General features: G+C 40.5%; 1 protein-coding gene across 1 annotated transcript in view; it reads right to left on the reverse strand.

The window, feature by feature from the left end:
- LOC134538730 (neither inactivation nor afterpotential protein C) overlaps positions 1-26606 on the reverse strand; it is a 180052-nt gene that overhangs the window by 132546 nt on the left and 20900 nt on the right. Inside the window, exon 4 of the mRNA XM_063380190.1 lies at positions 25447-25551. Coding sequence (XP_063236260.1) covers positions 25447-25551 — 105 coding nt within the window. The remainder of the gene's footprint in view (positions 1-25446; positions 25552-26606) is intronic.

Genomic DNA, 26606 nt, shown 5'->3' on the forward strand with positions numbered 1-26606 from the left:
GTGAAATTTCGATGGATTTCTACTTTTGCTTCAACATTACTGTGTCAGAATTTTTTTTGTGTGTTCTGCTTTTTTTACCTGACAAGAATTTGATGATTTTCTCTTGAGACCTATCGAATCCTTACTTCTCTTGCGAACACTAAGTATACATCCTCCATAATATTCACTCTTAGAACTGACGAATGTGACCTTATTTAGAAATAAAATTGATTCTCACATAGCATTTTTCAGTGAATTCTAGGGTAATAATTCACCATAGTCAGATTATTTCTACATGTGACTGGTTATGTGCTGAGAATTTCGGTTAGTTTAAACAAATGATAATAACGATGACACTTGATTAAAATTCATTATTTTGTTACATATAAGAAATGGTGGCTTGTTACGAGGACAAGACAAATTTGATTTTCTTTCCTTTGAGACCTATTGAATCCTTACTTCTCTTGCGAACACCAAGTATACATCCTGCATGCTACATAATAAAATAGCTTTATAAACAGTTGTTGTGTCCTATAATTTCCCTCGGCCTCCTCTCTCTGCAACCAACATGGCCGCCTCGCAAAGAAAGCCGTATCCCAGAAGGCTTCTCTACACCAGCCGTGGGATATAGGCTACGAGTGGTGCCACAAACATACCATAGATGGCAGCAAGCATTTTGAACATTATAACAGTGCATATGGATTTATTAATGACTGTATAATATAAAATGTGTGTCAGTGCTATGTATGTTATAAATAAATAGTGTCCTGGTGTGTGAATTATTGGGAGGGCACAGGATGACCCGTGTGGGGCAAAATATGTCGCTCTTGTCAGTAACCAATGTCTGAAGGAGCTGTATTTAAGCTAGGTCGAAATGTGCTGAACGTAACTTCAGCATCATTAACTCCACTTCTTTCGATTCAAAATGGTCCAAAGCACACAGGCATGTGCAGCCCCTCTCAGGTTCACTGCCTGTGATGTTAGGGCTGACTCCTTATGTCTGAAGGGCGCGATCCGCCTGGTAGGTTTCACCTCCAATGCCGGCCGCGTTTTGGAAAGGCATGGGATTTTGAATCATAATAATAAAATACACTTCTAGCTCACCACTTAATAATAGCAAATTAATTTTCTTACATTCTCTGCATTTCTCTCTCCTAGCTAATTCAAAATGGTCCGAAGCACGCAGGTGTATGTACTAGAGGTGGGTTGGGACAGCAATTTTCGGTATCAGTCCCTACCTGATACTGATACAGTAATGTACCTAGGTACAAATCTCTGATACTTCTGTATCAGACGGTCCCAGGAGGCAACAAAGCTCCGCGTACGCAGACCGTGCGACCGGAAGGAGAATCTGATACATTATTTATCACGCCCGGTAATTCTCTACCTCTGATACTCTCATGACCGCCTGATACAACCAGTATCAATCAGTTCAACATTCACTGCAGTTCGTCCTGGCCGTGTATCACCATGTTGCGGGCTGTCATGCTTTGTAGTTAGTATCATTATAGTGAAATAAGGAATTGATAAGTGCACGAAAAAGACTTCATTTGTGTGGAATTTTTTCACGGAAAATAATGAGTTTGCTAATTGTAATTTGTGTAAACAAAAACTGAGTTATAAATCATCGACTAATCTGAAGAAACATTTGAAACGTAAACATTGATATAGTATACTCACTAATGTACCTATCTGTTTTTTATTTTTTATTTTTGATAAAATCGTGCATTTTTAATGTATAAAAACACTAGTTACTAATTGTTTTCGAAAAAAGAAAGTCCATATGTTGATTACATCTGTTATTAGTGTCAACTGAGAATTTATTTGCATTTTCATAGCTGTTAGGTGCACAAATATAAATATTATATCTTGTATTAATGTACTTTTTAATATTAAATTTTCATTAGTTTTATTATTGAACGAGACGGTGCACGCACTGCGCACTGAGCGTACTTTGAAGTAGGAGAATAAACAAAACGACTTGTAACCAGGGCTGCCACTCTGATATTCATGAAAAACCTAGATAACCTACAAAAAAACCCAGACACATGGGTAAAAAACCCAGATGCGTCTAAAATGCTATCGTTGAAAATGTTTGCGTACTAATTCAAAAATATAAACATAACTGGTTTTAATATAAAACAATTAATTACCTTACAAGACTGAAAACGGTTAAATACAACCAATACAAGAAAATTACACTGCAGCAAAATGGCTGTATAAGTAATTCTTGGACCAGTACATATCATAAAAAAACCTACAAATATATACATGACAAAACAAACACCATCACTGCATCCTTTAAACCGGTAATTGTTTTTATAAAACTGCATCATGTACGTTAGTCTTTATTCAGAGTCTGATTCTACAAGATTGGTTTGAAGGTTAATTGTTGCATTGGTTTTGTGTTCTGCAAGCCTCTTTGAAGAATGTGTCTAATTTAATATTCGACTTAGCTTCTTGAAATCTAGTTTTGTGTTTATATGTATTTGTGTGTGTGAAACACATAGACTTGTTTGCATTTATCAAACAGATATTGCAACAGATACAGTAGCTACTACCTTTATTATTGTTTTAGGTATAAAAATAATAAAAATTATAAAAAAACTTGAATTGTTGGAATTCATTATTTAAAAACCCAGAAACCCAAACACCATTGGAAAAACCCAGATCTGGGTGGAAAAACCCATGAGTGGCAGCCCTGCTTGTAACAATATCGCTTTGCGCCTCTCGTTCAAGGCTTCAACGCCTTCCCCTGCGCTTCCTCCCCTACATTCTTTCCCTTCTTTATCCCTTATTCATCGTTCCTGCTCCCTCCCCTTTCACAAGCTCCGCCCAAGTGACCGTCATCTGCGATCGGGTACTGTATTCATTGGCCGTGGTGTTGTTCCAGCTGAATTCTGAACTGATACTAAAGTCTCTGATACTTTTCAAGTGTACTCGTTTGCGTTCCTGATACAGGCGCGTATCAGTGCCAAAGTATCAGGTTGATACTTTTCGACCCACCTCTAGTATGTACTAACCGACCTCTGGGTTCACTGCCAGTGTTGTTAGGGCTGACTCCCTATGTCTGAAGGGCGAGACCCGCCTGGCAGGCTTCACCTCCAGTGCCGGCCGCGTTTCGGAAAGGCATGGGATTTTGAATTAACAAAGCTAGTTCCGTAAATCTATCATCACCTAAATAATTTTCCCTTCCCCGGGGTACGTAACATTTTACAGTCACACCACTACAACACGCGCGACAATCCACACACATGTCGTAGCACCTTGTCAAGGCAGAATCATGCAGGTGAACTGGCAGAGGGAGCTGCCCTAGCCCTCGCTGGGGATCCGGGCCGAGAGGCATGCATGTCTGTCAGGGCAGGGCTCTGGGGGCTTGTACAGTAGCTTTAAGTCTAGATTAAATAAAAAAATAACAAAAAAAAGAAAGAAAAAAAGGAAAAAAATAAAAAATATAAAAAAAATAATAATAAAAATAAAAAATATTAAAAATAATAAAATAAAATAAAAAAAACTGGACGAGGGCATCTCTCTGCTCGAACAAAAATAGGATAGGACGACATTCATTTACTAATTTCACTTTCTATTTTTCAGGTTTAGAAGACAACAGCCTGGGGGCTAGCTACAGGAATACTGGTTTAGCCTAACTTTGACCGAACTATATTGGAACGCAATAGTTCGGTCCTTAAGGCGGCCAGGTGTTTACTAATCTATGTAATTTCTTTTACCGTATCACCAACACGACCACACGATGATATGCCTGTGTGAAGTGACGGCCTGAACTACCTTGTTACATGCAATAATGGGCTAACTACCCTAGCATGTTTCTGTGTTCCCAGGGGTTCGTAGGAGCGGCTTGCACAGCTTTACACTACACGCCACACCCGAATTTAACTAGGTCACTTGAAATTACAGCACACTGACAAGCCTCTATTGCACACCAACACGACACTACATCACGCCAGTTAGCCGATCTAGCTGGTGGGGAGCTTCTCTCCCCCGCCGAATTAGGTACACGTAACTTTTCTAGCATTACACAACATACCAGCGCACACACAGGCCCGTGTGCCAAACTTATCCCACAAGACACGCGCCCCGCCCGTTGATCCAAGTGATTCTACAAAAGTGTGGGGTGCACCTGATTTACTATGCACTAAGCGAGTTATAGAAACTTCGGTTTCTGGTCTCGCACACACTAACTGCCCCGGATGGCAATATGATGGATCGGCGGCTGAACGTAAGGTCGGTGGTCGTCTCTCGGGGCGTGCGCATCTCTCTCGCGGGCTGTTGGCTGGGAGTTCCCTGCGCCCTATTGGGTAACCGAAGGCTGGCAGTGCGTGTGGGATTTGTGTGCGTGCTGGGGGCGGCCTAGCAGTGCCAACTGCTACCGACCGCGTCCCGCGGGTGGCGGATACGGGAGCCCAGCTCGAGAGTTGCAATCTCGCTGGGGTGGCTGTGAATAACCAATAGCAGTCCGCGGATCAATGGCCGGCCTGTGGAGTCGTTATTACGGCTATCGGGGTGAAAGGTAGCCTGAATGTAGCTCGGCGCGTGGCAGGAAGCAGCTTCGTCGGCGAAGGTACTGCAGGGGAGCTCGATGTGCTGAAAAAATGCGAAGTGTAGACGAACTGCGGGCTGGAACTTGCGGAGCTGTGAACTGCTGCGCGCGCAACGGAATTGAAATGCATCGGAACTCTGAAGGAAGACATCAGGAACCTTCAGCTGGGGCTGCTGTAGCTGTGGCAGCAGTAGCCTCGAGCGGCGCGACCTTAAACCGTCTCGGGGATTTTGGGTGGCGAGGTTGGTTCCCTCCCCCCACCCTGGCTTGAAAAGTACTGCTGTTAACCTGAAGAAGGAAGATGAAGATGGCGCAACGTCAGGCTGCCTTTCGCTCCGTGCGCCCGCAGTTCGAGCCGGTTTACTGGCTGGTCTGCCCACTTCTGTTTTAACTGTGGCTGCCTGGGCAGCTGTGGCTGGGCTGACGAGTGAAGTCGCCCGCCCCTGGTTAATAATAACCCAGGAGCTCCCAACTTTAAATGCGGGCCGCAAAGCCCAAGCACCCAACTCCAGCATGGTTGATTTTTCAGCGCCTGCAACTCTTCTTACCTGGACCCTTCTTCCCTCTTGTCCAGTAGTTACCTGCTTGCTTAATGCATGTTATTTGATCCCCGCATGAACCGGCCCAGGGTTTTCCCTGTGTCTATGCAAGTTTTACCTGGGTCACATTAGCTAGCTTTTAAGCTAGGCGACCAATGGGGCGTCAGTCATGGCGCCAATCGCAGCCATGGCTGGCCAGTAAACCCCAATAAGCACACGATGCACGCGCCCTTGTCCTGCATGGTTAAAAACCTGCATGGTAGAGTGTATAGGCTTCGGCCTGAGACACACTTAGGTCCTCCCCTAACCTGGACCCTCCCCTACACACTTAGAATTAACTTAGGCTAGGAAAAAAAAAAAATCGTTGAACGTAAGAGTTCCCGGTATCGCTGTCACACGCTCCCGGCCGAGCATATGAGGAAACGGCGGCCTAGCCAGAGATCCTAACAAGAGTCTAGCGACAGAAATGCTACCGTCCTGCAACTGGCTCCAAATGCCGATCTTCTCCGAAGTTGGCCGATCGGGAGCGCCTACCCCCTGGATGTTTATTATTTTTACGCGCGCCTTTTTTCTCTCCAGTATAAAAAAGCTACATAGACTGTTTAGTGGATGGTTGGTTTTGGTTATATTAGGTAAGTATAGCTACATTAAAAATACTGTAAAATCATTTTATGGTTGTTTAGCAAATAACGTTTTAATATGTAGCTATCCAGCGCTAGGAAACCGTTTACATGATTTCCAAGTATCTTTAATGTAACTATCCTAACCAAATCAACCGTCCACAAAGTTTTAAAGTATTTATAATGTAGCTAACCTAACCTAATTGACCATTAGTTATCATGTCCTTATCTGAAAATTACAATTTAATTAATTAATTTACTTTTATTCGCATTCATTATTTAAATATATTTATTACTTTTGAAATTATACGTGCTCGTATTTATTTTTACAAGTACAAAAAAAAAATTCGCGCCTGTCAGGATTCGAACCGTCAACCTTACAATTAGATGATAGCGCCACTAAGCGCTCAGCCACGAGGCCATATTTGTCAATGATAAGTTTCAGATTACATATATGATCGTGCCGCCGGCCCCGGAACGAGCCTGAGCGGTGCGGCAGCCGGCCCCGGAACGAGCCAGTTGCCAGTTGCCAGTTGCAGGAAGGTAGCATTGCTGCCGCTAGACTCTTCTGAGATCCTACCCCCAGAGAAATCTGGGGGAAATAAAGCTGATAGTTGGAAATTGATTTATTGCTTTCTGCTCACCTCTCCTCTTCCTTTCTCTGGAGCGGCCCTTGGGTGCTCGCTCTAGATCTCCTCCCCTGGAGCGGCCTTCGGGTGCTCGCTCTAGGAGCCCCACTTCCCCTCCCCTTGGAGCGGCCTTCGGGTGCTCGCTCTAAGGCACCAACTAATACCCCCCCTCTGCCCCTGGCCAAGCAAAATGGCAGGTTAGTGCCAATATCTGTGAGTCAAGGAGCAGCTGCCAGCCTACCAGTGGGCCTTTCGCCCCACCTCACGCCACTCCATTACCCGATGCTGTTGCCGGGACACGTCAATTTGGCGCCCAACGTGGGGCTCCTGTGTCAGTCTAGATAGGCTGAGGACCACAACCTACCACCGCTAGAGCTCTCATCACAGCCAGAGCCACATCCACTTCCAGGAGTGCAGAAAACACCTGGTGGCGCCCAACCCAACTGAAGGATGTCTTCTGGATCCTGTGCAGCACCCCGCTGCAGTGCACCGGATGGACCCAGCATTCCCTGTGTATGATGCAATGCCCAGTTTCACCTACAATGCCTTGGTATCGTGGAACAAGTCATTGAACAGGCGTATATCCACATATGCCAGCCCTGCAGACAACTTCTGGTAGAGAAGAAGCCAACAGTGCCAGCTCCCCGGCGCTGTTTTGCACCGAACTGCCCTGGGACAGCCCTAGTCCTCGTCACCTGCCAGGCCTGCCATCGTGACTACCATCTCGCCTGTCTAGGCTGGGAAGATACTCCACTGGACCTTGCTGGGATGTCATTTACCTGCGCCTAGTGTAGAGTTAATCACACTGCACCTTCGAGTACAAGATTTGCAAGTGCACCTCGGCCCTTTAGAGGTCAGGATCATGAGGACCCTGTGCAAGCTGTACACCAATGGGAGCAAGCCCTACGGGCACATGCAATCCACCCCACCGAATGGGTGGACCAGATAGGTCCATTACTACTTGGGGAAGCCTCTAGATGGTGGACTAACCATGAAGGGCTGTATGATACCTGGGAAGAGTTCACAGGGGGCTTCCTGAACCATTTTGGAAACCATTCAAGACTGGCAAATCTTACTGCCGAATTATATGGTACCAAACAAAAGGAAGGAGAGGATGTCGAAAGTTACTTACTACAGAAAAGGAAACTTTATAAGAGGCTACACCCAGGGAGAGACCCAAATGAATTTCTTCCTACCTTGTTGCGGCCCAACCTTCGGGCATTTCTGCGGCATCCACCTCCCGAGAATTTATCCGAACTTATGGTTCGAGCCACTACCGTGCAGCGAGACTGTCTCGAAACTAGGGGCACTGTAACAAGCAAACCGTGGTCACCACCAACCCCGGTACAAGGATATGCTACCCCCAACAAAAGATTGCCGAAGTGTTGGCACTGTCCTGAACAACACTTTCATCAAGACTGCCCCGTTCTCCGCTGCCAACAGTCTGAAAGGAACAGCCTCAACACAGTAGACCCCTGGAGGGAAAGAGTGGTGCCAACGAGCCCTACCCCTACACTGAAGGTAGAAAACCTCCACTCCCAAGCTCGGCTCGAAAGTAGACCGACCCCGAGCCTTATGTGCGTACAGCACCACCCACAACAAGAACTGCCAAGAGTCAAGGTGCAACTGGACTCACAGCCCATTCAGGCTCTTATCGACTCAGCCACCACCACTAATTTTGTGCACGAGAGTATTGTGCAGAGAACAGGGACCCCTATTAAGTCCCAACCCCAAATGGCCCAGCTTGCCACCCAGGGATCCACCATGACCTTACTGGGCAATGCTGTGGTACAATGCTGCATAGCCGATGTGGAGATGGAGATCCCATGTCTAGTCGCAAAGGACCTTCGAGAAGAACTCGTGCTGGGCCAAGATTGGCTCACACAGCAGCAGGCGACATTGGACTTCGAAGATAAAACTATACACTTCGGACGAACGTCCCGCCGAACTCTTAACTGGGGCACCAAAGGAATGGGTGACCTGAATGCCCCTAATCAAAGTGGTGTTAACCCTAATCCTGGAATCTGCACTGAACAACACAGAGACCAACCTATGGTTGTGTTGACGCAAGGGTACCAGCGACCCCAAGAAACTCCTTCCCTTCGCTCTGCCACAACCAAGCTAAGCCAAAATAACTCGGGCAGTGGTTTTCAGTGGTGCCAGAAAGGAGGAACCCCAAAGGGGAAATCGACCATGCAGTCATGGAGACAGCTGCTGAGCGGTGCCCTCTCAAAGGCAAGATGCAACTGGAAGAAAGAGTCTTTTCCAGACCGAGGAATATGGTTTCCCCAGAACAGGATTCACCTGCTGCCATGGAGACAGAAAACAAATCTGTCAACAATACCCCGCAACCCCAGGAACCTGCTAGTCCCTCCTCACTGGGACAAAATTGTGCCTCCAGAACCCTCAGACCACGGGACCGGCTGGTCAGACCAGCCCGCTACCGACTAGCCTCCGCATAGTGCAGTGACCAGTGTAGGGAGGTCAGCCCTGGGACTGAAGCCCAGCGTACTGACCTTTTGGCAGGTGCAACGATCCAGGCCGAGGCCACAGAGGGAGGGGGCGAATTGTTGTGTCCTATATTTGCCCTCGGCATCCTCTCTCTGCAACCAACGTGGCCGCCTCGCAAAGAAAGCCGTATCCCAAAAGGCTTCTCTACACCAGCCGTGGGATATAGGCTACGAGTGGTGCCACAAACATACCATAGATGGCAGCAAGCATTTTGAACATTATAACAGTGCATATGGATTTATTAATGACTGTATAATATAAAATGTGTGTCAGTGCTATGTATGTTATAAGTAAATAGTGTCCTGGTGTGTGAATTATTGGGAGGGCACAGGATGACCCGTGTGGGGCAAAATATGTCGCTCTTGTCAGTAACCAATGTCTGAAGGAGCTGTATTTAAGCTAGGTCGAAATGTGCCTAGCCAGAGATCCTACCCTCAGAGAAATCTGGGGGAAATAAAGCTGAAAATTGGAAATTGGGTTATTGCTTTCTGCTCACCTCTCCTCTTCCTTTCTCTGGAGCGGCCCTTGGGTGTTCGCTCTAGAACCCCACCTCCCTCTGGAGCGGCCCTTGGATGCTCGCTCTAGATCTCCTCCCCTGGAGCGGCCTTCGGGTGCTCACTCTAGGAGTCCCACTTCCCCTCCCCTTGGAGCGGCCTTCAGGTGCTCGCTCTAAGGCACCAACTAATACCCCCCCTCTGCCCCTGGCCTAGCAAAATGGCAGGTTAGTGCCAATATCTGTGAGTCAAGGAGCAGCTGCCAGCCTACCAGTGGGCCTTTCGCCCCACCTCACGCCACTCCATTACCCGACGCTGTTGCCGGGACACGTCACAGTATGAATACACCCATCATACTCTGAAACGAAGTGGGGTGAAGATCGGAATACATAGGCTACAGGGTTACATTTGTAGACAGATGGAGAAAATTGGTTACATTTGCTGCCGAATTGACTACATTTGTAGTCAGATGTGGGTAACATTTATATTTCCTCAACTAATATTATGTACTTTGTATAAGGTTTACTTCATTAGAAATAAATAATTAAGTACTTTAAATCAGATGTTGGAAAATATGTTGGTGAGAAGCGGAACTACTTAACCATGTATTATTTAAAATTCGGAATTAACTCTCGCTGATAGTTTATTTTAATGTTCTATTTAAGTTTAGTATTCGCGTTTGAACTTTCAGGTTGCTTCTGACTATTGTCGTAGAAACTAATATGGATTCTGGATCGGTGCTATTAACGTCATGAAAAGGTCGCTGGTGTAGTTATTGTGACAGGGGTTTTACTTTGAGAAAGAATGATCATGTCAAAAACCAACTATATAAAATGTTAAGTTTTGATCGGTGTGACAGGTATTTTGCTCTAAGAGAGAGCTTAAAAAGACATTGCAAGACTTGTAAAGTTATGCTCACTGATGAATGTTATTCCTTGGGATGAATGTTCGTAGCTCTTCTGATCTCGACAAAGAACTTGGAATTAAGGATGTTAAAGGTTCAAGGAAGACCGAAGACGGTGGAAGTATCATTATTGTGAAAAGTGAGGTTATGTTTCTGCCCATTTCTCCACATCCTTCGAACTTTGAGAACGGATGGACACTTATAAAGGCTATTTCAAGACAAAGAAGAAGCTTCGATGCCTATGATGAAGAAATATGACAGTAATCTGGATGAGTATGTTGATCATGATGATTGCTGTGTCGATGATATCTGAGAAGATGATGAGGATAATGACTATGTAGCTGGTGTTAAAAACAAAGAATCTTGTGATTTTCAGAATAATGGCAGCATAAGAGATATTATGTGTGTCTAGGGATGGTCTAAATGATTTGGTGGCCGGGGTGTTACATTTAATTGTTTCTTTTTGTGTAGGAGCCTATACTGACATGGATGAGATCACCTCCATACTTGAACTCGTGCATATTTTTTCGACTTGTAATTTTTACATTGGTGGTATTTAAGTGATTTTTATGTTAGATTAAATTTAAAGGGTGGTGGGGGTAGCTGCAATATGCTAATGTGCGGATTAATTTGATGGTGCTTTGGGTTGGTTTGATAATTTATCACTATGAATTATGAATTTAATGTGGGTTTGTAGGTATGAAGTTATTTACACAAAATGTTTCGTGAGCAACTAATGTTTTCGTTCAAGTCCCATGCTTAGTTTCACACATGTATGTGTATGTTCTGAATCCAAAAATGTATTGGATTTCAATTTTTCTGTTTCCTTTCATAACTATAACATTAACCACATCATGTATTGTCATGTAGAAGTTTAACTGTGTGTGTAGATAATGATTGTGTGCTGAGGGACTCTTGGGTCCACGAAGCCGTGAATTGCTTGAGACTGTTGTGGATAGCTCAGGCTCTCAGACATTATTGAGAGATGAGTCATGATTGTGAAAGTACCTCGCGACCCCATCTCTAATTGGCAAAACCAATAGTGGTTGTACTTGGTCCAAGCTATAAAGGTTAATCATACTTGTTGCATGGTTGATACATGTTTTTACCCCATACCCCTTCACACGTCACAGACCTACCGAAACTCGGGAGTTGTTGTGAAAACCTGCACATGAGCTACGTTTTGTGCTAAAATTGTAACAATTGTTATGTTTGGTTGGTTTCAAGCAAGGGGCTTCTTTGTTATATGGAGGGGTGGTATGATTAGTTATAGTTTGTGGGTTAAATTTTGGAATTTCGTGTAAATGAGTGAATTTGAGGCTGTGTATTCATTTTTTTCCTTTTTTAGATAGCTATCTATATGATCTTTTAAATAATTTTGTTAGCTATCAGAACTTTGAACATTTTTTTCTGCTAGCTTCTTCTGTGTACTTAAACTTTTGTGTGAAAATGTAACTGTGCGGGCTTTTGAATATTTTTCAGCTTAATGCTTCTCTGTACTTAAACATTTGTGTGGAGAGGGGGTTGTGTGGACTTTGAAAATATTTGAGCTAAACACTTATGTGTACTTAATCTTTTGTGTAAAAATGTAACTATATAGGGCTTTGAATATTTTCAGCTTAATGCTTCTCTGTACTTAAACATTTGTAAAAATTACCAGTTACCAGGACTTTGAATATTTTTTGACTATTTCTGTGTAACTTGTCAGTTACAGTACTTTAACATTTTAGTGATTTTTAGATTATTTTCGGGGGCATGGTAGTGCTAACTTAAGGATTGGTTTGTTGAAGCTGTAGTTTGTAGGTTTGAAGTTATGTATGCAAACATTTTTATGTAATGGCTAGCTACATTGTTTTCTTAATACTTCTGTTATAGTTCTCCGTACGTCGGGCTTTCTTCGCATGTTCCGTACATTTAGCACAGACTACCGATATTTGTGATGACATCAACCATGCAGAAATGAAGTTTCTGACCTGCTACCTATACGGCAGCTAATAACTGCTACCGTTATGAACGTAAGTGTGCTGACAACCAGCAGCATGAACTCAAGCAGTGTCATCTGTGTGGAAATATGGTTGCTCGCAGTGATAAATTGCGGTAATATCTTACAACATGTACTGGTGCTGCCCTCACGACTTCAGTCAGCTGGTGTAGCTTCTGCTTCAAAACCATCGAAAACTCCAGTCATGTAACACATCATGAGAAGACGGCTTGCGGTCTCAACCCTAGCCATAAAATGTATTCGTGTGGGAACTATGCTAAAGTGTTCGCCAGGGCTGGTAAGTTGAAAGCACATACCAAAGTGTGCAAGGGTCCTGATCCACTATAAACTAAGAAGCAGAGAATGGCCACGCTTAAGCCTGTAGTCATACCTAAGTTGAGCACCAGCCGAACATAGCTGGTGACAGAGGTGGGTTTTGGCCTACATCCATGGCCTCATCATTGCAGAAGTGGGAATCTGGGGTAACTTGAAGACTTGTGTGGTAGAAAATAATACCAGTTCTGTTAAGGACACATGTACATACTTGTACTCTATCAAGGTTAAACTAATAAGCCAACTTCTGGAGGAAATTGAAGAAGATGGTCCACTCAAGTATTACATCGTGCTTGAGTGCAATTGCAAAGAGCCAATGGGTACATGTGAAGACAAGAGGGTCTTCAAAACCACGAATGTTCCACTCCTTGCAGTTCGTGAAGTGGAGGATGTCATTACTGAATACATCTTTAAGATATGTAAAGAGGAAGAATACTAATTATGAAAGGGGGCCTGGATGGTCTTTGTGTGGTGTTAAGCGACTACAACTACACATTAACAAGCTTGATCCATTTCGAGCTAGCTCCTACATCGAAATACCTACCTGCATCAAAGAAAAATATGCGGTGGTCAATCTGTTAATACTTAGATGAGAACATACGTTTTAAGTATGCAATTCTGGTCAAGTTAGATGCGGGTGAGCATCTGATCATGTTAATCAGTGCTACAATGACTTTGAGGGAAGGTTCAACTTTACTAACAACGAGTTTCCCAATCCACTTCGTCTGATCCCTCTGTTCGAGAAACAGAATCCTCGTGCCTGCATAAACATCTATAGCATCAATGAAAACTAGATGATTGTAACATCATGTGTCGCTCTAGAAGAGAAAAGAACATCACTTCAAACTTATGTTCTTGGTCTTGAAATATGCGGTTTTGATGAATTGTGTAGATTATTGTTTTGAAATATGCTGATTTGTGTTTGAAATATGAGTATAAGTGTTTTAAATGTGTGTTCACAATAGTAATAAACACATTTGTATTCTTATAGAGGAATGATTCTGGGTTAATAAATTAATTTAATGTAATGTGCTTCCAGTTTTTGTTGTGTCGTATATCTTTTATTGAGTTTTATTTTTTTGTATTGGTCTTGGAATATATTGAGAGATATCCGTTTGTATTTGGAATTCCTGACACCAAATAAGAAATTTCCGAATTTTAATCAGATGGCACTTGAATAAAAATATCCATTACTCATTCGTTAAATAGGTTAAGTACAGCCGAGAAACACTCGTTTGTAAGATGATTCTCTTCCCCCTTGAGGTATGGCAAAAGCCCTCTATCTGAAAAACAAGGCTGGTTAATGTTAAGAATGGTGTTTCTATAAAAGCAAGGAAGTGAAATGATAGCAAAATATTAGATGACTATTATGATCACGGGAAATGAGAAGATGATTCTAATAGTACTATACCAGGTCTTGTTAATTATTTGGAACTAAAAGTTAGCGAATAAAGTAGCATTTTCATGGGGAATTAAAAAAATTAAACCAAGTTCTAGTCTCCTCCATGAAATTGAGAGCACTTTAGAACAGCCTAAAGCTGAAAATGTCGAAGACTGCGATGATTCACCTGAAGCTTACAAGAACTAAGATTATGATTAAGAACTTGAAGCTCACAAGATCGAATACTGTAATAAAGTGTTGAGACCAAAATGATGGAAACGACTTATTAAACTAAATTATTCAGATTAGGCTTATGATGGTCAGTGGGGCGATTACAATTTCAATGACTTTGGGGCTGGTATTAAAAAAGGAACTTCAAGGGTCTTAAAAGTAATAGTAGTGAAAATTTACATAAGATGTTAGAAGCTGAAGAGATTTATTACACCACATGGATATATTCTAATATATTGGTAGATAGGTTAAGTCTTCTACTTGCCTCGCAAAAATGAAGAAAATTTACCCAATACCAAATAAATATTGTCTATACTTCGTGAAATAATAAATGCATGCTACATACATTAATAACTTGTTTTGTCTGCATGTGTATAAAAGGGAAAAACAAAATTATACTTTGGATGAAAAAGTTTTGTTTTATTTATTGTAATCTAATTTCTAGCTAAGGTTAGGTTCTCGTAGTACAACTTCTAACTTAAACATGTAAAATTTGTAATAAATGACTAACAATTTTGGCGGGTACGTGCTACATTGTAACTAAAATCATTTGGAGTCAAATGCGGATGGAGGCATTGTAGCCGGCTTTAGCTGGATTCTATCGTTTCTTTTAGTATTTTAGCTAATGTATCTTAGATATCGCATCCTGCTGAGTTGAATGTTTTATCAAATGTGTGCCCGTTTCATTGAATGTTTGTTGTCAAGTCTGTAGCCAGGGCTGAATATTTAATGGTAAAAAACCCCCCTTGGCCTTGTAGGAAGCATAAAATACATATTTCAGGGATGTTTCGGCTCTACATTAAGCTTTAAATTTGCTGAGTTGGTACTTTTTACCAAGATTTTTTTTCTATGTGTTTGATGTAGCCTTGTAGCCTCGTGGCCTTGTAGCCTGGTAGTATTGTAGACTCGTAGCCGATTGGAACCTTGTAGCTTGTAGCTTTGTAGCCAAGAAGTCTTGTAGCCTTGTTCGGAATAAATAATTAAACTATGTTCACAGATATAAAAGGATGGGTGAATGATAATTTATTCAACTCTAAAGGAAGCCATGTGAAGGGAGTTCGCTGGAAAGGGGAGTAATAAGTGGATTTATATGTAACAGAAAAAATTGGTATGGTGTCTTTTAATGTAAAAGATAACTCACTCCTTGAAACGGTTTATTGCGATGCAAATAAACTAGACGCATTAAAACTTAGAGCTAAAATTGAAGATTTTGTATGTAAATGGTCGACAGAAATATTCCATGTTGTTAAAATACGTAATTACCATCCGGGGTGTTACTACTTGGAAGATTTACGAGGTTCGATGATACGTGGTGAATTCTATGGGGAAGAAATTCAGCCTACCAAGTACCGAAGCGATTATTAAGTAAAAAAATTGATAGATTAGAAAGATGATGCTTTGTTTGTGAAGTGGCTAGGATTCGATAAATGTGAAAATCAGTTGGATAAAATCTACTGATGCGGTATAAATTTTAATGTTTTGAAATGTTGTAAATTTTTATATTAATAAATGCAAGTATAAAATAATAAAAAAATGTATTTATTCATGTGTTGTTTGAAACTTGTTACTAGTTGCCAGAGGTCGGGATGTTCGTCGAAGGTGCTTAAAATGGTATTAGGAGGCTGGGGACGCGTGGCGACAGGTCTAAATGATTAAGCTATTTGGGGTATGGTTGGTTCAGGGCGAGGGGGGAGGGGGTAGGTCTGCTGACGTCAAAGGCCGTGCTTTGCACGCACGAACAGGACTGCAATAGAAGGGGTAGAGGGGTGGGGACAGTTGAACAATTGCAGCCTTAGGATGTATCATTCGTAGTTATCAACAGAGCTAGTAAGATGTGCCGGGCCACCTATGAGAAGATTGTTGAGGATGAGTTCTATGCGTGCTGTCAGGAGGCTAGCGGCCAGGAACAAGCTCTTGCGATGGATGAAGACGAAGAGTCCAGGGAAGACATCGCAGATGTACCTGTGAACACCTCCACTCTGACTGTGGAGGATATTGCTGCTGTGAAGGGGAGGGGGGATATCGACTTTGGAGCTGCGTGATGCTTGTATAGTTGTGTGGGCAGAGTAATTGATGGCTAGTATGGAAAGTACTGCGGAGCGGGGTGTTGTGAAGGGGGACGGTAACGCCTTCTGAATGGTATTGTGTTAACAAGGGGTGAGAAGATGGTGTGAAGGAGTCTGTGTTTTTTATTAAATATGTTAAATATTTTTTTTATATTTTATTTACTTCGACTTCTTGCCACGACTTAAAAAATTACTATTTTCATTTGATATGAAGTGCATCTCGTAGTGGCAGTAGGTAATGGCTTTGCTCGTAGCGACAGTAGGTAATGGCTGAGGTGAGTGTTGTAACTGCATCATATACACTATAGCGATCAGACATTAAGTTGAAACGTAAAATGTTATGTGTCGGATGTGGTCTCTCTCGTGAAGATAGGGGAACATCTAATACTGAAAAAATGTGATTCGGTATTTTTGTTTGTAGCATAATATTCTCGTGAACGATTAAAGCTGCTTGTGTTTTTTCTGTCATTAAAAATTTTAGGGGAGGGGGATAGATATATACCTAAACATTTAAAATATCTGCTTCCGTGCAGCTCTTTAAACATGTGTACGCAAACATGTACCTACTTAGAAGATATACTTATCTACTTGTGGGTTAGGACTCTGAAAAATTTCTGGTTCCTGTGACGGCTATGCAGTAGTAAGTAATTAAATTTGATGGAAGAAAAAGTTATTAAGTATTATTACTATAACCATCGCATCCGCAACGCTGAGACTTTGTTTTATATAGTTTCAGTTTTTTTTATTTATAGTGTCTGTTGTGAAAACATGTACGAAAACATTAAAAATATCTGCTTCCATGCAGCTTTTAAAACATGGGTACGAAAACATGAACTTGTTTAGGAATGTAATTATACACAGACATTAAAAATAATTGCTTCCATGCAGCCTTTTAAATACGAGTACGCAAACATGAGAAGAGAATATCACTTGTGAGTTAGGACTCTGAAAAATTTCTGGCCCTGCTAAGATGGTGTAATAAATGTTTTTTTAATATTATCATTACTTTAACTAACGCATCCACAACGATAGTATTGATAACATATATTTTAGGTAAAACCTATAAATGATAAGACTTTAAGAAAAAATGACGGTTACAACAGCAAAATGACTGTGGATTTTGTGGATTTTGGTGGATTTTTGTGGATTTTTGTGGGTTTTGTGGATTTTTGTCTATAAGGATCATAATAATGCTGGTACGGGATAGGAACTCGACCTTACATACACTAACGTACTTTAGAAACCTACACCCGATGATAACATCCATCAGATGAAATCAAGATGGCGGTCTCCACTAAATAAGATGGCTGCCTCTGGCAGACAACGATGGTTTATATTTTTTATTTTGATAAAAAATTTATTTTAAAGAATGCCGTGTAACGAAAAAATGTAACAGGGTTGAGTGTGGTGCTCGATGACGATATCATTGTAACAGAGGAGTGGGGTGCTAGATGATGTATTTGTAATTTAGAGGAGTGGGGTGTTCGATGCGTAGGTTTTTAATTAAAATTTTATTAAGTAATATTTTTTTAATTTTATTTAAAAATTTTGATTATTTAATTTTTTTAAATTTTAATTTTTTTTTCATTAAAATCGGATAATAAATAAAGATTTTCAAGATGGCGGACGAAACTCAAAATGGTGGAATTTTCTAGAAAACAAAATGGCGGATGAAAACAAAATGGACGCCGGGGACAAAGGTCAAGGTAAAATCCAAGATGGCCGCCGGAAGTAGCGTAATCCAAGATGGCCGCCGGAAGTGACGTAATCCAAGATGGCCGCTGTGGCTCCCCGTCTCCCCAGCCGGGAGCTGGTGCCCCCATACATACCAAATACACCTATTATTGATAATGAAGAAAATTGAATAATTGCTAGAGATTGAATAATACATTTTTTTTAATTTCACTTATTAATTCACACTTTTTATTGTAGTCTACAAAAATTTTGTCGGCCAATCCGGCACTCCTCTTCCCCCACACACCTTTTTTTTCTTCTTCTAGACGCGTACTTCCCAGTGCCCTGGTGAAGATTTGAAAGAGCGATGATGTTTTTCGACGAAGAAGCTATACACTCATGTCGGCCTTTGTGACTTTTGCTTTGGGAAATACAAAACGAAGGTTTATTTTTTCCGGAGTGTTTAAACTACATGTTTTATTTCAACATTGTGCAGGCTTCACTGAAGTGATACTTATTCACGCTAGTCGAGGGTGAAACATTTAGTACGCGTGCGCACCGTACAACGGAAATTTTGACAGAAAGAATCAAAATGGACGCGTGCTGTAGGTTTTCATTGTTGATGCTGGTCAATTTTATGTATTCATTTCTTTCCTCGGAGATGGGTAGAGCGAAATTATAAGGATTTTTTTTACTATGGTCAAGAAAGGTAACACATAAATTGACGTAAAAAACATAATTTTGGATCGATTTACTTTCATCTTGGATATATATTTTTATGGTACTTTCGTAAACTTCTTTACAGATAAAATACGTATAAATAACCATTAGTGCATGTGAAACAATTTGAATCGTTTCCTGGTACTGGCAAGAACAATTAATTTTATTACCGCGTGAGTTAGTGAAAGGGTAAATCAACTAACTGCAATTCATTTTGGTTAAAGGCACAGCAAGATTGACTGCAGATAAATAACGTGAATTTCAAAAGAACTGCCAACTGCCGCAAAGTTATTCCTGCGCTGATGGTTACAATTATCAAGTTATTAACCTTAAAAAAAATGCCACGAAGAGATGTTTAAAAATTCAAGCTGAGGTTAACTGATTCACTCTGAAGTATGCGTGGAGCGTAGCACGAATGGCTTTGTACCGCTTTATTCTAACAAACTGCCAACATGGTTAGTTCGTCCTGTTTGTGCGTAGGCGTGTATGGTTGTGTCCCGAAGCGATTTTAGTTGGATAGCTTCAGATTGCAAATCAGAAAATCTTATTGAAAACTTTTTTTTCCGTTACAGTTAGTTACTTCTGACATTTGTGGAACGCCGTCGGTCATTCAATATTGATTTCCTAATCGACATGACGTAACGTTAGAACAGTAAACAGGGACAGTCATAAAGAAGAGAGAACTAATAAATGGCCACGAACTCTGCCCTTCGGGTGTCGTAAAGTTTAACGACAGACACGAAGTCTAGCGATGAACCTCTGGACGCAATTAGTACGCAGATGCGGGGAAGAATAGTAAATGTGGCAAAGCTCAAGAGAAGAAATTCAGTGCAGTTCACGTGTCACTGTTGGACTGGTAGGATACTAGAACCATCCAAAATATAGTCAAATAGAGGATTTAATGAGTGTTGCAGTACAATATTGTAAAATTTGCAGAGAACGAATTATTGCGTTAATTTTCATACATTAAAACAAGAAACAAAATCATGTAGGGGAGACTAGGTAATGTTGTGCCAATTTTCATTTGATCCATATAAAAGAAAAAAAAATGTTTACTTATGTCACAACTGTACCCAGAAAATATGGCACAACCGTACTGATTGCATTCATTCGCAAAAAAAAAAAAAAAAACATTGCCATGACTATACCGGATAACCTACGTTCAAAGTATTCACTGCCATTTAATCACTAATGTTTAAGTTTTTACGAGAAAAAACACTTTTCACACTATATGTATACATAAAACAACAATCACACAAAGAAAGCAAACAAAATAACTTATTTTCCATCGAAAAATAGTAATGTGGTACTGTGCAAGCCGCTACGTCGCGCGCCGGCTGACGCAATACTGTGACAGGCACGCCGCTCCTCTCTTCCCTTGCACAATACGACGACTGTCGCGACAGTACCCTGGCACAATCGTACCCAGTCCACCCTACTAGCAGCACTTTTAGAGGAGTAATAACGCGAATCCATGTCGAATTCAGTGACTTTGAACCAAAATGACGCCCCTCTAGCAACCTTCAACATTACTTTTCTCCTCCTTCCCCCTTTCCCCTCCTTTATGTAACCGTACTCGGTGGTAGAAAATAGCTGGAGAAGGAGGTTATGATTTTCTGTGTTACTTATGCGTGTTATGCGCTGGTGTCTTGCTGAGATTACAACTGATTTACGGTCCCACGTCCACGCCATCATTTAGAGGGTAAACGCCCCATGTCCAACAAAAAACCCGGAAGAACAATTCTAGAAGAGATATTTGTTATCTTGTTTGGGAGTGGTTGCAATCAATGCGCAACTTTTCCCAGTAAAGATGATGTGGCCATCGCCCAAATGAACACGTGTAGAGTTACGTTGAAGGAAATACGTGCTCTGTGCAGGACAAACACAAGTGTCTGTGTGTGTCCATCTCGTCGGGGTCGCGCTAAGCCTCGCCGGACCTCGTAAATCACGGATCCTTGTGGCGCCGTCATCGCCCAAGTCTGCCGTTTATAATTACCGCCTTAGATGTCATACTGGGAGGAATTTACTGCGGCGGGCTCGCTTTGCATGCCGGGAGGGAAACACACGCAGTCCTGCCTCGTTTAACATGCCTCTTCATTTTTATACACGCACCACATTTTTGAAGTGAAAACTTCTATAGGAAGGTTTGGATAGGGAGTAAATCCACGTAAGTCGTCATCGACATGGTCACGTGACATGTTAATTTTTTATATTTCAAGGATAAAACTTAATTTATTTTAATTTTAAAGATACAAGTTTTAAATTTTATATTTATTTTCCAAGGAAATGTTAACGTTATTGTGTGGTACATATTGCGGGTATTGGATATTTTTTAGTAGCTAGTTAAATTGTGGTTATGTTTTTTATTTTGTTTATTTATTTACGGTGTGAATTTCTTGAAATGTGAGGTTATTGATTTATTAGAGATAATTTTGATTATTTTTATATTTAAGTTAATAATTTTTTTATTCTTTCAATGAAAAAAACTTCATTTCTTCAAGTTTTAAAGTTATTATTGGTAGGTGCAAAACTTATGGGTTCGCGTCACCGACATGCTAGTGATATAATACCAAAATCATTTTATTGCGTACATTTTACGTAGAAATGATTTCATATTACACATTTTAAAACAAAATTTTAAGTTTTCACTTCTGTCGACAGTCCCCATGACTGACTTGTAGCTGTTTTCTCTTCTTTTTTTATGTGTAAACATCTTAGCACTCGGTATGCGACATTTCGTAGGATTAAGGAAGTAATTTTTCGCGAAAAAAATCTGAACGCCTATTAGACTGCAACAAGATATACCTGCAACAGCGGTTTCTTGCTTGTGATTGGCGGCCGTCTGCGAGAGAAATCACTGTATTATTTGACTGAGCCACGCAGGACGCGTTTGCTTCCGCACTGAATTACTGTAATTGGTGTTGTAACAATCGACATGCGCAGTGCAAGAAACCCACCCAATCACGAAATACAGACGATGCTACAGTGTTTTAAAACTCAGCTAGTCTCAAAATCTTTTTGCGAAATATGCATGCCCCTAGGTAGGAGTAATTTAGTGAATGGAACGGAAGTCGAGTGAACGGAAACGTATAACTACGAAGTCGTCAAGATGGCGGGCCAATGTGTAGCAACATAAACCCATCTATATAGTCACTTTCGTTAATATGAGGGAGATATTCAAAACGTATTGGTAGGGACCTGTAAAATTCGCGATTTCAAATCCCTAAAGGATAGACTCCATGATCCTCTACGCACTCGTGCAAATTACATCTGCTGATTGGTTACCGACTTGCAACACCTGTTGACTGGAATGATCGTGATTCACTAATTCTTCTGTTAACGATTTTTCATTGGCCCAGAGTCCTTCAGATAAACTGTGGCCCAATCACTGAAGCAAAATAATGTCAAAAGTATTTGGACTCTATCCTATCGCGAAATGAATTCGCGAACTTTATACAGGTCTCTACGTATTGGTAGGAGGAGCATGGATATTTCGCGAAAAGATTTTCAGACTAGCTGAAAGTTAATACACCGAAGCATCATCTGTGTTTCGTGATTGGGTGAGTTTCTTTCAGGTGCATGTTGATTGTTACAACACCAATCAGCGTGGAAGAAAACGCGTCCTGAGTGGCTCAGCATTTGTTAACACAGCGACGCACGGACAAACCCAGCGATGAAACCAACACATATTCTGAACAACACAACGATGACAGCACGGACGAACACAATAGGTTTTCTACGACAAAACTGCTACAACGTTTCGGGAACTGCGTCACTGTGACCCTATCTCCTAGCGCAGTCACTCTCCTGATTGGCCACGCGCCTTAGCGCTCATGTCATTGATTGACGTCTTTTGATAAAAAATATCCATATATATTTAATTCAAAACTTTTTCGCTAATAACAATTGTAGTTATGACAATTTATAATAATGATTCTTTTAGATTCATATTAATTTGGTTGTCTTTCTATACGATTGGACAGATTTTGGGATCGAATGAGAAAGAAGAAAATGGGTGCGTGTACTTATGTACGCGTGTTATAAGTTATACTTACTTGGCGTGATAAAAATCTAACTTTAATTTTAGATTCTAATAATTAATAGAAATAAAATAATAAAACGGTTGGAGTGATATTAAAAATACGATTGGTAAAGTAGGCATAAATTGAATAAAATTAAAATTTTTAAATGGATACTCAGTATTTAATATTAATATAAAACACGTCTGTAAAATTAATTATTTATTCGAGATAACTATTAATTGATAATTAAAATCAATGAATAGGCTAAATGTTTATTCTAATTTATTAATTTAAATCATTTATTAAATTTTAATGCAATGTTTCATAATGCATATCAGTTATACATACGGGAACACAACCCCACGAACACTCCCATGAAAACGGCCAGGAGACTAATAATTCTTCCACAGACACTACCTGCCAGCGACAATGGAAGCTTAAAAGCAAACCTGAAATCGTGAAACATACAGGAACATAACTTCACTCACAGAAATACACTTGAAATAGGTTATAAACTCAATTTATATCACTAATATACAAAATAAATAAAGGTTTTTAATTATATGGACCAGTATTAAATGTTAACCACTAAAGTACATATATGATTTAAAAGCACGTATGTAATTTTTATATGCATGTAGCCATTTTTCAAACATGTGGAAATTTCGTTGTTGGTGCGCGTGCATCGAAAAAATTCACTCTCACTTTTTCATAACGCGCTTAAAGAAGTATACCTTCAAAAAGCTTTGGCGTAATTAAGTTGCGCCCAGTAGACAGTTAACGTGCTGGACCATTTAATTTGGACTTGACCAGTCACTTTATAAGCAGTTTACGACGAACTTTGTCCGCCTTCGCAGGTAATTTGAATGTAAGTATAGAAACGGAACTTTTGTTCATGTACGCTACATTCATCTAACGAAAGGAATACTTTCCGATGGCTATTTAAGTGACGGTGAATACAGTAGATAACAGATGGAATAACTAACTGAAGAGGAAAAAAAAAAGGCACGCGCTTAGATGAACACAAATACTTAACAATTTTAGGATAACATAGGCACGTTACATTAGCAGTTGCTCGTTATGTAGAGTTAAAGTTTTAAATTATTTAGCTTTAAAACACATAAACATCACATCTACGTTTAAAAAGTCAGTCACTTTTTCATAGCATTTAGTTGTATAGAAATTTGAAGTGATATTCTAGATAATGTATGTTATTATATTATTTATTTAAAATAAATATAAGAGAAAAATATATTTTAACAAAAATGTCATAATTTTGCTACCAAGTTTGATAGTTTTTTTGTTCGAAATTGTAGTAGAAGTTTAAATTCTGGAACAACAGAATTTTTAAAAGTAAGATTATGAAAATTCTTCGAGAAAAATCCACGACTTATTAGTAGATACTTAGAGTTGATGAAATTTGAAACTCGAACTTTGTAGCACGTCAATCGATATAAGTTCAAAAAAAAATAGTTTATTGCTTAGTCAAAAGTCGTGACAAAGTCCTACCAATCATTTACATATAACGATTATCGTAACAAACTTACAATTCGACCAAAGTTTAGTGATGTATTATTTAAAAAAATATTTTATCAATTTCACATTCATTAAACTGGCTAAAATAATTCCACGTAGTGGGGTAGGTATTTAATAAATATTAATAGAACATACATTTTTTTGAGAGAAATCATTCTGTTTCTTTACGAGTGACTTCAATATTATAATAAGACAGAATTTGATGGACTATTTTTATTGATGACTGAAATTTTTTCGTAGAAAGTTTTTTTTAGGAGTTGTAAACTTTATTTTTGCGTGTCTATTTGTAAATTGTTTTTCGAGGAATGTCAAATTGGAAATCCAAGAAGCTAGGTTTACGTTAACGGCTAATAGTTACTAGGGCTTCAGTTCTAAAAAATTTGCTAAAATCCAGTTTCAACTTTATTTCAACGGAGCGCTTCGAAATATATGGGTTAATCAAGAGCGTAGATTTGCAGTAAGGAAAAAAAAGGAGGGGGGGGGGAGAATTGAAAACAAAAAGATCCTCATTGTAGAGGCAATAGTAAATATGAAACTGATATGAAAAACTTATGTAAAGTTTGCCAAAATCTGTGCTCAATTGAAAACTTTGATGACTTACAACGGGTGCCCTACGCCCAAAATCTTAGTCGCAAATTCCGTGGCTCTTCTCTCTCCCTCTTCTCCAAAAAACCGGCGAATTTTGCAGTTGTGCGTTCCTGGGCTCACGCGGAGAATGCCATAGCGGGAATGTAGTTGAAGATCATCTCCGCGAGGGGACAACACAACACACTCACTCACCTTGAAGTAGCTTGGCTTCTGGGTTGTAGCCGCGTCCTTGGCGAATTATTCACCGACGTTTCGGTCGAAGTCGAAGTCGCCATCATCAGGGAGCAGTTCAGTAGGTAACTGCTCCCTAATGATGGAAACCGAAACGTCGGTGAATCATTCGCTAAGGACGCGGCTACAACGGGAAGCCTACAACTCATGTAGTTTCGGTTCCCTACCACGTTCGTGCAACTTCGGATTTCTCTCAAAAATTGAAATTAAAAAAATCGAAGGGTTTGGTTAGGTTAGGTCAGTCACAACATGCTTGTTTTCTTTGGAAACTTCTGATTTAGCGGCTGAAGTGGCGTTAATACCAAAACGCAAAACTTCGGAAATCTTCGGAAATTCTTGCAGGGAACCGAAACTACGTGAGTTGTAGGCTTCCCGGCTACGACCCAGAAGCCGAGCTGCTTCGGGCAATGGCCGCGGAAAGCCTATGCGAACATTGTCGACTCACTCACCTTCACTGTTTCCTTGAGGACGTAGGCGATCTGCTCCTCCGTGAGCCTCCGGTTCTTCGTCTGCAGGCGTCGCACCAGGTCCGTCACTGGTCCTCCCTCGCACAGCTGCGGACAAGACACGTCCCTCTTCAGGGGAACCACACATCACTTAGAAACACACGACTTTGAACAGTCATAACTGAGAAAACTCGAATAAATCCACGTAACTTAGAACTGTCATAAGTTAGAACGATCATAATTTAGAAACACACAACTTAGAAACACACAACTTAGAAAGTCATAACTTAGAACCTTCACAACTTAGTACTGTCATAACTTAGAAACACGTAACTTAGAAACATGCAACGCAGAACCACACAACTTAGAAACGTCATAACTTAGAAAGTCATAACTTAGAACTATCACAAGTTAGAAACTCACAACTCAGAACTGTCATAACTTAGAAACACGCAACGCAGAACCACACAACTTAGAAACGTCATAACTTAGTAAGTCATAACTTAGAACTATCACAAGTTAGAAACTCAACTTAGAACTGTCATAACTTATAAACACGTAACTTAGATACACGCAACGCATAACCACACAACTTAGAAACGTCATAACTTAGAAACACACAACTTAGAACAGGCATAACTTAGAAGATTATATCTTGTGTGTTCCTAAGTTATGTGTTTCTAAGTTGTGAGTTTCTAAATTGTGACAGCACCCGCCTCTTCAGCAACGAGGAGGTTCGCGACACATCGTCGCAACAGCGCGAAGCAATTCACGGTCGTTCATCAAAGCGCGGAGGTCACAAGACGTTACCAACCATCAGTGTCGGCCTCAAACACCACGGAGGCCTAGGACACTTACTTCTGAGGGCCCTGACACCTCATCAGGAGGAGGCTCACCGGGGCTGGGAAGGAGGAAGGAATTGCTCCCAGAAGAAAAAAAAAAGTTCGGGAACTCCACTCCGGAAAATTAGGAAATTTAAACATTTTTAAACAACATTTTCAAGTCAATATGGAACTGAAATTCCTATTTCAGTTTTTGCTGATTTGGTTTAAGAATTTTAAGTTTTTTTCTCCTGATATATTATACTCAAGTTAGTTTTTTTTTAAATGCTAACTACCAAACTCTGTTGAAATAGTTTCATTACATCAGGCAATAAAATCTCT

Source organism: Bacillus rossius, chromosome 14 (genome assembly GCF_032445375.1).
Source record: "Bacillus rossius redtenbacheri isolate Brsri chromosome 14, Brsri_v3, whole genome shotgun sequence".
Lineage (NCBI taxonomy): Eukaryota > Metazoa > Arthropoda > Insecta > Phasmatodea > Bacillidae > Bacillus > Bacillus rossius.